At 39.0% G+C, this 17011-nt stretch overlaps 1 protein-coding gene across 3 annotated transcripts in view; it reads right to left on the reverse strand.

Annotated features, from left to right (window-relative positions):
- Nucleotides 1–1970: 1970 nt before the first annotated feature.
- DCTD (dCMP deaminase) overlaps nucleotides 1971–17011 on the reverse strand; it is a 58963-nt gene continuing 43922 nt past the window's right edge. For 2 of the 3 annotated variants that reach the window (XM_069013773.1, XM_069013775.1), the window contains 4 exons: nucleotides 15842–15977; nucleotides 6810–6926; nucleotides 5519–5615; nucleotides 1971–3591 (listed from right to left, as the gene is read on the reverse strand). In XM_069013773.1, the coding sequence (XP_068869874.1) occupies nucleotides 3513–3591; nucleotides 5519–5615; nucleotides 6810–6926; nucleotides 15842–15977 (429 nt within the window). In that variant the 3' untranslated portion in view covers nucleotides 1971–3512. The remainder of the gene's footprint in view (nucleotides 3592–5518; nucleotides 5616–6809; nucleotides 6927–15841; nucleotides 15978–17011) is intronic. The other variant, XM_069013774.1, reaches the window with a different exon arrangement.

Genomic DNA, 17011 nt, shown 5'->3' on the forward strand with positions numbered 1-17011 from the left:
AGGCACCAGGTGAGAATTAGCCCCAGCCCCCTGCAATTGCTGCTTCAGGGCATCAGGTGAGGCCTCTGTGTTTGTCCCACCTCACTCACTTGCATAAAGACTCCCATATTCCAGCTTCAGAGAGAAAAGCCAAGGGTGACAAGCCAGAATTTTCATTCATTTTGCTCATTGTCAACAGCTTAAAATCCCTGCAAGATTAATTTTGTTAGCTGATGAACTACTGCAGCTTCTGGAGCTAGGAGCTCTCAGGCTAAGCAATGCAGAGCTATTGCCAGTGTTATCACAGGCTATTTGAGAAATCCGAACAACTGTACCGGTCGCAGCATGCTTTTTGTTATCTTTGAGAAAATATTCCTAATAGACAAAGCAATAAAATGCAGTCAGTGATCAAAGCTTCAAAGATGCAATTATGCTTTTACTCAGTATGCCAGCCTGTGAACCCACCCTTTCTTAAATGAAATTTATGTAAATAAGACTGCCAGTTCCTTGGGTTTTCTGACAAGGGGATGGACTAATACTTGTAAGGAAAATCTAGATTCTGGCAGGATTTAGATTTAAGACAGTTAAATTGAACTGGATAGGAATTCAGCATTTTATTGAACGTGACTTCTTCCTCCAGTTAATGGTTCCAAAGTAACTACCAAAGTGCTCCCCAGAGTCTCCTTTCAGGTTGCTGTACCAGGTTTTTCAAGCAATCCCTACTGAAGCCTGAGCCTGCAGTCACCTCCCCCTCCCTGGCAGTCTGGGGGGCAGTTTGCCATGGGAGTGGTGCTGGCAGCCACAGACGGATCTGTGCAGTTTCACGTGGCTGAACCATCAGGGATGAAGAGCCAAAGGTTCAAAGTCCAGCTGAGCAGTGGCTGCAGGAATGAGTTGATGGAAACTTGATGAAGTCCTGCACGCAGAACAGAACAACTCCCAGCTGGCTGAGTGGCCAGTGGATGGAAAGCAGCTTGGAAGAACAGGATCCACCTGGATCCTTGCATCCAGGGGGTGGATCCTGTTGCAGTGTCTGTGTCACAGAGGATGAACATTGGAATGGCTGGCCAAAAAGGCTGCAGGATCTCTGTTCTTGGAGACACTGACCTGGACAAGGCCTGAGCAACTGGATGGAAATTTTAAGTCCACGGTGCTTTCAGCAAGCGGTAAGACTAAATACCCTCTAGAATACCTTCCAGTCCAAATGGTTCTATTCATCTCAAACTTCAGATTCAGCAGCAGAAATACAGTTTATTGTATTTAACTGTTTTCTTGGTTACCTCTATTAACCGCTCTTTATTTGGATGTCAGAGCACTATCTCCTGAAGCATTAAAACAAAACCAAAGAAAACCTGAAAAGTGTAGAGAGTTCTGCACATGCACAGAGTAAGGATCAAAACTTCTTTAAGATTTGCTCTAAAGCATTACCCTCGAACTAAGCACACGCTGTCTCAAGAGTTGTGCACATGCTTTTTCCCTTTCCATAAATTTGCCCTGGAAATTAGAATCCACTAACTGGCCTGAGTCAGCTGACCATTGCTCTGATATCTTGTACGTGTGCCTCTATCAGATCAAAACCTGATCAGGAGAACTCTTAAAATCCTATCCTTTTCTCCAGTACTGCTTTTTTGTTACACAACCAGGAAAGTCCGGGGGGGGGGGGGGGGGGGGAAATGTTTATAAAAGAAAAATTACTTTCCTAAAAACATCTGTACATTGTTCAAAAAACTTTTCAAGTTTTTATGCACATTATATATTCACAGTATCCAAGGCCAAACACGAGACACATAAAGTAACTTGAAAAACAATGCATGTACATTTTAAATTTGAACTTAGATTAGCAATTATATACGAAGAAAATAGCAATTTTCTGCAGTTTTCTGCAAAACCCCAAAATTCTGCTTCTTCTCTCCCCTCTGTCCTATTGTCAGACACATATAAGTCAAAATGCTTCCAATTACTAATTCAGACCAAAGAAAAAGATGTGCATAAACTGTCTTAGTGACATTTTATTAAAGTAATTTTTCAGGTTTCATGCTCCCTCCCCACACATATGTGCAAATTTCTTCTTCTGGCACTAATCCACAGAACAATTTTGACATGGAAAACAGTTGTAGGAAAAAGAAACTCTGAAATTATCTTACAGTGATCCCTTTAGTGGTCAAATGGTTCATGAAAATTATACTTTATGTAATATCACAACTGCACAAAATATGCTTTCCATATGATTGCAAAAACAGCAGCGCTCTGGAGCCAAGTGCATGACTTAATATTATAATAATGAGTCTACTTCAGTGTAGTGGATTTTAATAAGACTTTAATAATACTGGTATGAAGCCAAATTACATAATGTCCCAAAATATGAAACAAAGCTTTTGTAGAGAAAATAAAAGCTCATTGAAGTATAACCACATTAAAAAAAAACCCAACAGCAAAAACAACAAAACAAACAACCACCAATGTTATCTAAACAAAGCCATTAGGCATATTTAATTTTTAAAAATCAAATTAGAGAAAAGGAACTCAAATCTATTCCCAGATCTCAGGATAAAATTAAAAAGGATATTATTTTAGGCAACATTAATGAAGATGGAGGTACTATGTCAGCACTGGGAAACAAGCTAACACCATAATTACATCTTTTGGCACAGATATGGATATGGGTTGAGTATCTCCAATTTCTCTCAAAGGACAAAAAATGATTCAGATACCTTACAGGTGGAGTTTAAAACTGAGCTATGTTGATTATCTAGAAACAGCTTAGACCAATAAAATTATTTTCTTCTACACGTGGAAGCAAACTCAGTGCAAGAGTCACAGAGGTAAAGAGCCAAATTATTTACTCCCTTAACCCCCTTCAGTTCTAGAGTCTTGGGGAAAACAAGCATTTGAAAGCACCTGTAAAGCATGGATAATTCTCAGAACAGCTTCCTCTCTCACCCCTCCCCAAGTATGGCAATGTCAGATAGCAATTAAAAGAAAAATCAGAATTTCATTTGTTGGGTAACAAGCAGAATGCCACACATTCTTAAGGCTGTAAACCCTTTTAAATATTAGTGTTATGCTAGTTGGAAGATTAGCATTTGCATGGATAACATTTTTTGTTCTTTATTAGGATCAACTTTAAAGATTCACATATCCAACAGAGAGATCAACATATATTAGCATATTCCAATGTACTACTGGTTACAAATACCACTGTTAAACTGAGTCTAAACCTCTGCTGACAGCCCATCAGAGCATGTGGGGATGAATACAGGAAGAATCAGAACAGTTTTCTTTACATATATTGTTTCATCTACGTGTCTCCACTTTTTAAGCAGTTTTGATAAAGGCATAAAAAATTTTTAAGTAGATTTAGATTCCACATGACAAGATGAACTAAGGGGGACATTTTATGCCTTGGATTTCTTATAAGTCTACTTTAGCTACAGGAACCATTAAAAAGTTGCAAGTAACTTCAAGATGAAAGGCATTAGCAGCTTTTTAGAAAAGGATAATCACACTCTTCTAAAGACATAATGAGCCATAATTCACAGAAGCTTTTGACTTGGTCTGCTGTTAATTGAATCAAAGTCGATGATGATCTTGTTACACTTTGGCTTGAATTCCCTAAAAAGAAAGAAAAATACAGATACTAGTTAGTGAGTAGTTAAAACATTTTGCTTGCTTTAGTTCCAGCTAAATTTTTGAAGGAATAAAAAAATCCCAAAAAACACATCCTTGGATTCTCATAGTTTTCTTCTCTATGGGAGCCAATTATAGTGCACCACACTGAGAGAAACCCAGACAAGAAAGACTAAGACAAAAAGACACATGGGGTGGGTTACCCTGTACATTCTTCAGCTATTGGAGTTTATAAATCACCCAGCAGTCATAGGACTTTTAACAACTTAGCTGCAGGTGGTGGCATCATGTTACCAGCTCTGGGAGTTTTGTTCATATATATTAATATTTCAAATATTTAAAATATATATTTAAATATGTAGACACAGATATAGGAATCCAGAGAAATATTTAAATATACTGTATATGTATGCATATAAAAAAGATTTTTGGAATAAATTTTGATAATATTGATACTTTGATCAATTTTTTCCTGCCAAGTTTTTCTAAAACATTTTCAAGCTTTGTGTCAGCATATTAAAATATTTTTTGTGCAAGGGGAATAGATCACATTATGCTATACTGGGTAAAACTAGTTAAGAGGGAATAATTTAAAAATTGTAACTTTAGAACTCAAAAATTAATACTGCCACAAAATGTTTCCTTTTATTATCATTAGAGCATCTGCTACAGCAATTAGCATGGAAGGTATATGGGGACTGAGCATATATTTTCCAGTCTTCCAGTAAACAAAAGATTATGCAAATAGTGTGGATTTAGTGCCTAATTAAGTTCTGCAGTTCAGTTCAAGAGATTCATTAAGTACCACCTACATCCTTAGCAATCGATACAAGGATAAGTAACAGTCAACACAGGAAAGTACATGCTGCTGACCACAGAAACTCTGAATGCTTTATTCAGAATAGCAATCTGAAAGGCAAGAAACATTCCTCACCCCGGAAAAGTTACAAGATCTGACTTGCAAGAGAATGATTTATGCTTCTTAGTCAAATAGTCTTAGTAGGCAGGAAATACACTGAAGGACTAAAACTGAATTTCAAGTACTGCTTTGTTTTTCCATGGATGTTTCTTAGCCCAGTAGGTATCTTTCATCCTAAAATTTTATCTGTCAGAATTGTTATGTTTGCAAATTTTTCAAAGTCTTTATATTAATATTGTAAAACTTTTTAGAGTTGCAAAGCCTCCCTGACTACATAATTAGCCTCACCCACAGCATGTTACTCCTAGCTGTTGAACAGATTGTCTTTAGGTATCTCTGTCAGTGTCTTTAAAAACCCCACCCTTGAAACATTTTTGAGATTATCATTACTTTAAGGCAAATATTCCAAGTCTTTTCTCACAGAAAAGCTGACCAAAGAAGGTGAACAGCTATAGGTACCAAGAATTAATTACGGGCAGCTTGTTGGACACCTTCCCAAATTGACTGCAACAAAAAGATACTGAAGTTTCAATAAGGATGGAGTAATCCACAAAAACAATAACAACAAAAAGATCAGTTGGTTGTTTCAGTCCAACTTATGATCACAGGATAATTCAGGTTGCAAGGGACTTAAAGGTCATCTAGCCCAACCTCCTGCTCAAGGCAGGGTCAATGAGGACTATCCTGAGTACGATGTAACAAATAACCACCCCCTTTGCAATTTCACTTGCATTCCAGGAACAAAATGAGTGATGGACATTTTCTCATACAAACATCACGAAATTGAACTTTAACCATACACTAGACAAAAGAATGGTGCAACAGTCTGTCAGCCCAGTTCTTCTACAGAGCAAGCCATCTACAAACACTACAGAGGAATAAAATGCTACATGACTCAAAGAAGAAAAACATTTGCCCTAAAGTTGGTCTCTCTCACACCCCCCTTTTCTTCCATTCCCCAGTAAAAATCAAGTTAATTCAAAGCTCTCTCACCTATATATAATACCTGCCAAATCAAACATCCGCCGTGCAGCTGTCATTTCTGTAGTGTCATGATACTTGTCGGACATGAAAATAACTTCCTTTATGCCTAAAGAAGTCACATGGAAAAAATGTTAGAATTGCACTGAAAAAAGCCAGCAATGTCTGGTGCACAAAATCAGAAGAGGCAGCATTCATCCACATGCTCTACAACTCCTTGGTACACCTCTACTCATAAATGTATGCTGTGTAAAATTGCTGAGTGATCTTTGCCTAAATCACTTAGGCAGGGGAGAAATACAAAGGCTTCAAAAGAGAATTCACAAGTGTTTCACAGCTGATCATCCTCCTGTGTTTGCCAGACAGCATGAATAGCAATGCATTGCAATTTAGAGCTGATCTAAGTGCATAAGGAAAAGGATGAGTGACTACATTGAGAACAAGCAGCCACTCTACCTTGAAGACCATTTGATTTTGATTCTGTAAGTAAGAGAATTGTATGAAGCACAAATGCAGAATACCATTATCTTTCCCTCTTCATCCATCTTGATTTCAAACCATACTGAACCAAAATAAAGAAGCATTCTGTTTGCTGCTTTCTTCCTATATTCCTGTGGCCATTAGTAGTGAGAGACACTTCCCAGAACAGCAATCCATGCTGGGACTGCATGACTTCACTCAATGAGCAAAATATATGCTACTTTAAGCAGAGATTTTTACACAACTGAAGCCTGCTGTAGATACTGCCTAATCTCAAAAAAGGAGACACATTTAGGCCAGCACACTTGCTGCAGTGGCACAGATTTATAATAATTGTAATGAAAGACATAATTAAAGGAGGATCATAGAAATCTTATGACATTTATGAGCAAAGATATTTTAAAATCTTCAAATATCTACCATGCATCACATTCAAATTAAACTTTCATGTATATACTCCCAACAGACCTTTTTTCATGCAGAAGTTTATTTCTTTCTGCCCTACTCTATTCAGTGTGCTAGAGCACAGTAAAATTGACAGTAATTATATGCAAAGCCTGTGTTGTTCTTTGGCAGCTCCTGGTCGAAGAAGTTACAAACCTAAATTAGAAGCACGTTTAGAATCACAGTAGATGCAATTAGCACTGGAAAAATTTGGCACCATTCAGATGCAAAACCCCCCCCAAGTATCATCTTATAAAGTTGACAGTGCAATTAATTTAGATCTAACATCAGCAATTTAACATCAAATACATCTATTAGAAGATACCAGTGAGCAGGCAGCACTGCAACCCTGAAAAAGCAAGCTGGCACTACTGCTTACCTGCCTGGATGATGAGCTTTGCACATTCATTACATGGAAATAAGGCAACATACATGCTGCAGCCTTTCACGTCAGCTGAGTTTTTGTTCATGATGGCATTCAATTCGGCATGGCACACTGATTAAACAAGGGAAGAAACTATTCATAATACTGATCATTAAAATAAATCGGTCAAACTAAAATTAAAGTGTTACAATATAACTGCTTACATCTTTTCAAAGGCAAATAGCTAGCACAGCTCATCATAAAGGGCAGAGAAGGAAATAAAAGAAGAAATACCAAGATCGATGAAGGTCAATTGTTCTGACCAGGCTGCCGATTAGTAATGATATCATTATGTGCATTAGCACTGCCATTTGCTAACACCTATTGCAGGCAACAAAGCTGTAGGCTGTGGGCCAAGCCATTGCAACCACCCTTAGTGAAGCAATATCTCACAGCTTCACAACTCTCTAGAGTATCTAATTGCCAGTATAAAACAGCTCATTTATGTGTTTACATGCACAGATAGGAACAGTCTGATGGTTGCAAGAGCGCGCTGTGCGCTCTGAAAGGCAGCAGAATCGCCAAGTAAAACCGAGCAGCTCTGTCCTCTGGGCCTCAGAACAGCTCAGCACTGCTGCAGGATTCTCCCACCCCCAGAATACACAAGACACACTTGGCCATAAAAACGTCCAGCTCTAATATTAAAGTGACTTTACTGCTCATTAAAAGGTGCCAGACTTCCCAAGCAGAAAAACAAAGTCCTGTATTTCTCCATGGATTTGAGATAGGCCAGGTAGCAACAGACCATCCTGCCTTATTCCACCATAACACAGTAGCTCTTTCTGGACAGACAGCAGCTTAGCGTTTCAGTGCTTATAAGGTACACATCAGCAGATTATCTAACGTGTTACCAACGCAGCTGAGAAGAGTGCAGTTTCTGTGTCATCCACAATGAAGCTCTGAAAAAAAACATTAGCATCTCCGCGAGAACTTCCTGTTTACTCCTAGGAATAACAGCAAGTTGCATAATTTATATACCTACCTACTAAGAAACTGCCTGCTGCCCTGACTTCTTAAACAGATGCTGAAGTGTGGTGTGGGTTTGAGATCATTTAGAGACCTGCATGTGGCAGACAGCATTAAGAGTTTTTCCACTGCTTGTTTTGAAGAACAGATTTTTTTTTAAAAGTCCTTTTCTTCTCCCTTGTGCCCATGTGAAAATTAAAACAGACCAAGTTTCACAGCACAACTTCATAGTAAACTTGATGCTATATGCTGACCTCTGTGTGAATGATCTCACCACAGAAATAACTGAGTGCAGTACCTTCAACACGCAGGAATCATTGCTGAATGGAAATGTTTTCTGTATGCACTAAATGTCTACATGGAATTTTCTATATAACAGCTAATGCACTACAAATTTACAGCCTACCTTACAGCACACAAACTTTCCCATGCAGACAAGTCACAAGGGACCAAACACTTACAAAAAAAAAGCTCAGTATTGGCTTCTACCATGCCCATGTTACGCTGTCCACATACGTTCTCATAACCAGTAAAGCCAGAAACCAACACAAAAAATTGGAAATTGAAAAAGAAAAAAACAAACAAGAGCCAAGAACCATCACATTAAGGCTTCTTTTACTATTATTACTGTTTCTATTGCAACTGTTATTGGGTCCCACTGTATTTTAAACATATGCCATTAAGTGTGTGAGAGATGCAATTACATGAACGTATTCATTTAGAAAATCCAGAAAATATGTTGAACTCCAAGTATATTACTAAGTTGCATCAATCTTATAAAGCCTTTACGGTAAATAGTCAGAGAATTATTTTTCCGGGGTTACAGAGGATTGAGTGAGTGACGTTATTTCCACAACTGGAACTAGGGGTTATGTCAACAGGACAGAAACATCACTCTTAAGTTTCTTTGAACAATATATTTATGTTCTAGGCAGCAGTTTAAAACATGGAAGGCCTCCAGAAAGAAGGATGTTTTCAAAGGCTCCCAAAACTAAAAAAGAAACAAAACTAATTCCTTTAGTAAATATTTTTCCTTCACTAAAACTCAGAAATCTTCAGCCATAAAATCAGACAAGTTTCATTACTAGTACTGCAACAAGTTTCCTTCCTGCACTAATGAGAGAAAAAGGTTCTTTTGGCAGACTTCTACAAACTTTCAACAAAAAACCTCTTCCCAAGCAAAAACAAGATCAGGCCAAAAATAACTTATAGAAGATAATCAGCTGGAGCAAGGGAAAAACATAAATTTTGCCTCCTGACCATCTTCATACAATCTGAAGTTGAGAAAAATTACAACTCTCCCATGTGGACAGAAGACACAGAGACAGCAGTAAGAAACAGAGACTAACCATTTGAAGACAAAAAGTACTTAAGTCTCCAACAAACCCAGCAGATTTCCACTTTAAATAGAAAAGGAGGTATGTTTTTCATGTGTGCAATAGCCTAACCAAGTATTTCTTACTGAGCTTACTACAGAAAGTAGTACAGGATCAGAACCTTGTCCTGATTCCAGAAGTCATTATTTTCCATCTGATATTACTTTTTTTTAGTCTACTGGGCTATTAAATACCGAACCATTTTGTGTCTCAGTTGCTGTGATTTGGAAGTATATTCTGGGGAACAATCATTACATGTGCCTTTGTTTTCATATGTCTCCCTTGACATCTGCTACTTATAAAGGGATATTATGCCAGATGGTCCTTAAGAAGGTACTGGCATCAGACAAGTATTTTTAGGCTTTGTCCCATCACTCTTCATTCCCTCTTACTCATATTCACCTCTCTCTCACAAACAGGCATTGACTAGGTAAGATAGGTCTATTGTCCCCAGATTTTTCTTATAGACCTCCCCAGCTTTTCTGAGAGACAGAAAACAAATCCAGAAGTCCAAAATTCCTCTTGTTCTGACTCTAGTTTACATTTGGCATATAATGAAGTTTTCTAATCTGTTAAGAGCTCCTGCTAATAGTTACAAATTGTTCTCTCTGAGATAGTAAGAAGCTAACTTAAAATAACCTTTCACAGGTGCACAGTATTCAGAACTCTGAAAACTGTATCTTTAGGTAGACTAGTAAAACTAAGAATTTTTACAATACCCTAGGAGGGGCTCCAGAGATTTGGATTTTTTTAAAAAAATATTCACATATAGCCAACATAATATCAAGTCCACAACACTGGTTTCCATTCTGGAAAAGTAGCTTGAAAAGTATTCTCAAAAGGTTTCATTAGCTGAAGAAATAACCATGCAATGAGAAGTTAAGCGTGTGCTCTGACATTCCCACCAGCTGCTACGATGTTCATGAGAGGGGAAAAAAAAAAAAGAAAAAAGCCAATGAATGACTGCTTCATTACTCGTAGTGTTAATTGCTAGTGTTCCTATCTGTTCTCATTGCAGGCTAGTTTGTGTTGCATAGCTGAGGTAGTATTCATCCTTAAGCTCACCTGTAAATAAGAGGCCCCTGCTTACCCTATAAATGGTAATTTTTCAGGATTGAACACTTAACGTGAGCATGTTCCCAGTGGGTTGCAGAGTCAGAAGTCCTCTTCCCACATACTAAACGTGTTCTGACTAGCAATTTTATAAGAACCACAAGACTAGCCAAAGTGTTTAATACTGTTTAAAGGCTTACATGCTTGATGAAGAGCATGGTAGGGACCACCATAACACTAAAGACCCTTTAAAGAAGCAATCAGAGGAAGGGTTAAGGAGAATGACTTTTTAATGCTATTAATTACTAATTGAGCCAGACTAGGAATTTCGTTATCCTTTACTTGCTGGAACTCTGACACTGAACACAGCAAGAATCATAGAAGGTATCAAAACATTAATTTAAAGAATAGAGTCTGGAGTGACAACCACTGGGGACAGTGGTTGATGGATCTGGAATTTGTAGAATGACGTCTATTTTTTGTCAACCTTTTTGAAAGCATAAGGATGGTTGCTGGTAGCTGCATTAAGGGCAGGCAGGACACTGATGCTGGCACTGCCCTCAGCCCTTCCTGCTGTTGTCTCTCTTGCTCTGCGTGCTAGAGAGGAGCAGCTGCTGTGGTCAGGGCACAGAGGCCAGGATACCAGCACCAGATTTGTTGGGAGCCCAAGCTCCTTCAGACTGCAGTAAGAAAAATGGAACCCCAGCCTCACTGCTTTCCTCCATGAATAACAAGAACTGGGAAGTGAAGATGGGAACCACTCAGCCCATTTATGAACATCACAAAACTTGCTGTGGTCAGACCAGAGAAGCCCCTCTCAAAACCTGAGCAGCATTAGCTTACCCACCCTATTCCACAGTTTCTCCCATCCTGCTCCAAGTTGGTTCTACTCCTAACAGAACACAGAGGTGTTCCTTAGTGGGCAAGTAGAACAAGAGGAATCGTTTCTAAATCTCTAAACTTTCTACAGATTTGATGTATGACACCAGAATTGGACAAAAATCCATGCAGGACAAGACTGAGTGGCTGTAAGTGGAGACCATCTCCTAGATACCCTTCCCAGCTAAAGCATCATCTTTGCCAGTTGGAGAGAGAGCATCACACTTCTTCAGAGTGCCTTATCAAATTTTGTGCTGTCAAAATAACAGCTTCTATAAAACTAACATTTGCCTGAATATTGTTGAGTGTTCATTTCTCTGAAAAATTGACAAAAAAGCTCATAATCCTAACACAAGGAAACACTGATAACAGTTTGTTTCATTTTACACAGCAGGTACTGTTCAATTAGAGCATACTTTTTGCCACAGCACATATTTTATCATATCTGAACCTGTATAAATATTTGTAAGCATATTTACTCAATATTTTCTGTATTGCTCAGAGGTTTCTAAATTTGCCAGTCATTTTAATTTAAAACTCTTAATTAGAGACTGGTTGTCAAATGGATGTTCTTAGATTACAGTGGAGACAGAGGGCATAACAGGAGCACAGCAACTAGAATTAGTTGTTAGATCTGTGTTAAGAGGAGAAAAATGTAGTACTTTAAATGATTGGTGAGAGGAAACTGAGCATCAACAAATACTTGGATTCATCTAACAGAAACAGAGGGCACACTTTTGACTCTGAAAGACAGAATTTTGCCTAATTATTAAGAAGCTTCTGCACATAGTACTGAACACAATGCTTCAGGAAGAGCTTTTAGTAACATCTTAGTAAATGTTTAATAACATCTCAGTAAAACTGGCCTTCCATTTCTCTCATGTGCAGAGACACATCCCTGCTGCTGTCACTGACTGGCAGCCTGGAGCCAGTTCCAACATAATGACAAAATCCTGATTTTGTGCTGTGAAAAATGGTATTCTTCAAAACACCCTGAGCTTTCTGACATAACTAGGCTATACTGTTCAAATATACCCTAAAACTAGCAGAGCCTTTATCCACTTCAAGAGTCTCATAAGGAATGCACTGTATCAATACAGGTGATGCATGTCACTATTCCTGTAATATCCAAATGCCTTGCAAATGTTTGCATCCTCTAAGGTAAGGTGAACATTACCTACCACATTTTGATGCCTTCTCCCAGTAGCAGCTCAGGTTACACCTGGATTTCTTAATCAAGCACAACCCTGCCCCTAACAGTGAGCTGAGCAGAACTCACTCTTGAGGGTGTGAGATAGATATGTACAGTATATTGCAGCAGACGTAGATAACCGAGACAGTGGTGAATTTCAAACCAACAAGTTTCAAGGTACAGCAAAATTCAAGAGTGACAGGACTTGTTTAACCTTACAACAGAAGTTCAAAAGGTAACTGCAATCAGTAAGTGCACAGACAAGGAGGAAGGGTTAACCACAGTGAATAAGAAAAGCTAAAAGAACAATGCTGGCACACACAAGAACCTATAAACTAACCACAGATAAATTTAGGGTGGAAATTGGAAGATTTTTAGCCATGAAACAGTGAATTTGGTCAGAGCTGTGGAGTCAATACATCCATCAGTTCTGCTGGAGCTCAGTAAATTTGTTACAGGATCACCTAACATCCTTCTGCAAAGATTGCCTCTGGGTCCAATCCCCTACTATGTCTATGCTGCTAAACACAGACAGGGCCAGGGACCGGCCCCTGGCCCTGAGGCCAACTGGCACAGACTGGCTCGTGTCCATCTTAGGAGTCCCATCAGCAATACACTGCCCTTGGCCCTGGGTTTCCTCAAGATCCATGTCTCAAGAGTCCCATGAGACTACAGTTATTTTGTATGTCTCAGTTCAAAGGGCATAAAGAAGTGAGAATGCTTTTATGCAGCCCACCAGAGAGAGATTTTCAGAGCATGAAACAGAGTATGTGTTGCACATCTGCCAGTGTGGCCTGAGGGAAGGAAGAGGGTTAAGCATACCATCTCAGCAGGCTTTGCACTATAAGCCTATACCTGATGACTGTTTTCTTGCAGTCTTTTTTCCACCCTGCCCTCCAGAGCACCCTTGGAAAAGCAATACTGAAGCTTTCGTCTGAAGGAAGCTAGCCAGAGTGGTGCAAAACAGATGGGAAGTGAGCTAAGTGTTTATGCCTAACCCACAACAACACCCAAGACCAGGTGGTCAGCATTCAGCCAGCCCTTTTCTATAGCACTGCAGATGCATGAAGTAGCTCCAGAAGACATCTCCCAGCTTAGTGTGGTGGTAGATGCACAATTACCATCAGCTTTATCTAATTCGTCAAGCTACATTGCAGTGATGAAAGTGCCATCATTCCCGTAATTAGCTAATGGAGTACATAGTAAGATTGTACCATCTCTGAGCAAGCCAGTTAGGAAAATGCAAGGATAAAAAGTTCAATTTACACAAATGTCGTGATGATTAGCAAAAGGAGAAAGGAAAAATGACAGTTTAATGAGATTTTAGCAGCAATTCTATGTGTCTCTGCATCTACCAGAATTTTTTTAAGCAGAAGATTTTTTTTATACATATACTTGTCTGGTCTGTCAACTGTGCTATCAAGATTAATAAGAAATTGCCAGAGTTTAAATGATCTGTGAATTACAAAATAGGTTGTTTATTCATCACAGCAGACACTTTGTGTTACAAAGTTGTGATTTTTTTAATGAGGTGAAGACTAAGATAATGGGGGAAAGGGCAGTTGTTAGACCAACTCCTGGAAATCAACTCAGCACTCCAAGCTGTTACTAGTTAGCTCATTTTTTAAACATCACATGCTCCACATCTTCTGCAGTCAGAGTTAACAAAAAGAAAAAATTTCTCACATCATCTTGTACAAAGATTCCTCACAGCACTTTTAGTTTAAATTGGTCAACTTAGATTTGAGTGCCTGGAATATGCTCAGATGCCAGACACCACCCATACTGACTTTAGTTCAGAACTGAGACCTTACAGCAGCATAAAAATTCAACCAAAATCAATATTCTGTTTTCAGTGCTTTATATTTAATCAATGGGCTAACACTGGTTTCCTCACCTATAAATAAAGAGCAGTCATAACTAAGTTGTACCATTATGGTCACAACACTATATGTAAAGCCAGTGGTTTAGAGCAGACTTCAAATTCAACAGGGGCAGACTTCAAATTTGGCCCTATATTGGGAATACATATATACAGTATATATATATTTTACAAAAAATAATATGAAATGGTCTCGAGCTTAAGAGTTACCATTAGAGGTTTTATAATAAATTGGTGAAGTGAACAAGGACAAAGTACTGGGGTTTTAAGAAGTCAAAAATATCAAACTGATGAATTATGTGCTGAGCCACTGCATATAATCTTTCACTTCAATGCTATAGAAAACCAGAAAATGGTTTTTAGAGAGAGCTCTGAGTGAACTCAGGCTATGTCAAAACTCATGCAAGTTTAATTCCTCTATCACACCAACTGTTAAAAGTTACAAGTAAGAAACAGAATTAGTAGGCAGGGCTAAATACTGGTCACTGGAAAAGAGTCAGTATTTCAGTGCAGCATTTCTCTGCAAAAGGTGAACTCTGGTGCTGACTTTCCCCCACCCAAGCAGGGAGAAGGGAGAATTTCTCAAGGCTCTTGTTCTCCCTTTTGTGCTTCTCCTTGTCATTCCTCAGCTCAGGACAGGCTGAGATGCAGCACAGGATGAAGAAGTTCCTAATACCTGTTTTTCCTGTGCCCATGGCTTCTGCTGCACTGGTCTCACACACACAGGTGCAGCAGGAGCTGGAGTGGGGACAGAAAGATGAAGGGGGACTTAAGGCAGCACGGGGACTGGATGGTCTCTTACCCGTCCTACCCAAGGTTTCTTCCCCGCATCAGCCACTGCAGGCCACACGGCAGCTCTCAACCCCATTTCTACACATGGCAGACAGCACTCGTGGCATGCAGCCTGAGGCAGCCCAGTGTCCTTGGTTCCTGGAAATCACACCTGATCCAGAGGAGCAAGTGCACAGCCCTGCTGACAGGTCCACAAAATTTCATGGAAGGCCCTTCAAAGCACACTTACAGAAGGCCAAACTATGCCTACTGCAAAGACAAAGGCAAGATCCAAAGCAGCACTCAACCACATTTACCATGAAACCGTCCTTGCTCTTCATTTCTTTTGTTCATTTAGTAAATGTGAATCAAATCAGAGGCTGAAATAAACAGTGAAAGTCACCCCACTGCACACAGATACCCAAGACAAATATTCAGCTTCCTCATAGCATGTATAACCTATGCCATCAACACCTGAAATGGAAATTTCCCACAACCACTGGAGTTTACAATTTTAATACCTGTATTTTAGACCCAATTACTTGTTTTGCATATACACACTCTGTAATTTCTGTGGAGACGAACACGCAGAAGAAGCAATCATTTGCACACACTGCAACGGTGTGCTAATGAGCTGCTTTATATTTACAAGCTTTCCCTACCCAATCCAAAATGGCTAATATTTATGAACCCATTTCACCAGGAAGTCAGTCCTTCAAAAAGACTGTGATTTTTATCCTGTTGTACCACATATGGGCACATTAACAATATCAAGTGAGTGGAAGAAAAACTGATCGATACTTTACCAGCTGAACTTTCACATATATAGACATGACAAGTCTAACCTGTCAACCTCAAGAAGCCTTACCATAAGGATATTTTGTGTCTAGTCTATTTGCTCCTGTTCTTGTCCAGGGTAGTACATCATCACTGCAACCATTAGGCATCCCATTGTAGCCAATTCCAACAATCTTGTTTTCTGAATTTACAATGCAGGCACCAACCTAAATAAAATCAGATTTATATAGCACCAACAGAATGCAAAACAATGTGTTAACAATAAAGATGAGACATGAATAGTCAGTCCTACAGTTTTCATTTAAGAGATACAAGCTTCACTTAATATATTAAATCACACCATCTAGTGAGCAAGGCTACAATTGTACCTAACTGGTGGGGCTTTGAAATAAATCAGGGCAGATGTAACTCTGCTACTCCTTTGGTCATGCCGTTCCCATCCCAGCCTGCCAGGACTGTTTCTTGCCTGCTTATGAAATGAACCTAGTTCAGGGAGCAGAAACAGCACTGAATGAACCCTAGTAAACATGTCAGTTCAACTCCCCAAACCAGCTTTTCCAGCAACAGTATGAGCAACAGGAGCAAAAGAAAAGTTATGAAAGATGTAACAGAAATACAAGTGTTGGCTTGCTTATGCAGGCCTCACAGGCCTTTGTGGCTTGTTTACACAAACACGCACTAAAATTCCAAACCTTTTAACTCCCACCCTTTTTTATTTCAACTCAAGTCTACAAAGGGACTTCTCTTAAAGAATGATGAAGTGTCCCTTTTTTTATGTTTTCTGCCCATATTATTTATTGAAATGGCAATAGTACTAATTTTAATTCACACAATGTGTTTAATCAACCTGCCCTTGGGTAACAAAAATTTAGTCCCAAGTGAATAACTTTCAGAGAGCTAAGTGCTGTAATGTACCGAAGGCAGCAGGTAAGTGAAAAGATTGTTTTTCTGGGATTTGCTTCCTGATTTTTTTCACACAAAGGAAATCTAACAGGATGACTGGATCCTGCAGAATAGCATTTCAGGAGCTGTACCAATCACCTGAAATCAGTATTGAACAATATTGAACAGAGGCACATGGAAGACGTGAAAAATGGGAACTGACAGTGAAGCACAGGGAAAAGGGGATCCTGAGGGAAGAAACAAACTAGAAGAAAACTCCAGTCAACCCAATAACAAACAAACAAATACTCTTACAGGTGAGGAAAAGAAACTTGTAAAATGCTGTGTCTTAAAAAAT

This window comes from Aphelocoma coerulescens, chromosome 4 (assembly GCF_041296385.1).
Source record: "Aphelocoma coerulescens isolate FSJ_1873_10779 chromosome 4, UR_Acoe_1.0, whole genome shotgun sequence".
In the NCBI taxonomy this organism is placed as follows: Eukaryota; Metazoa; Chordata; class Aves; order Passeriformes; family Corvidae; genus Aphelocoma; species Aphelocoma coerulescens.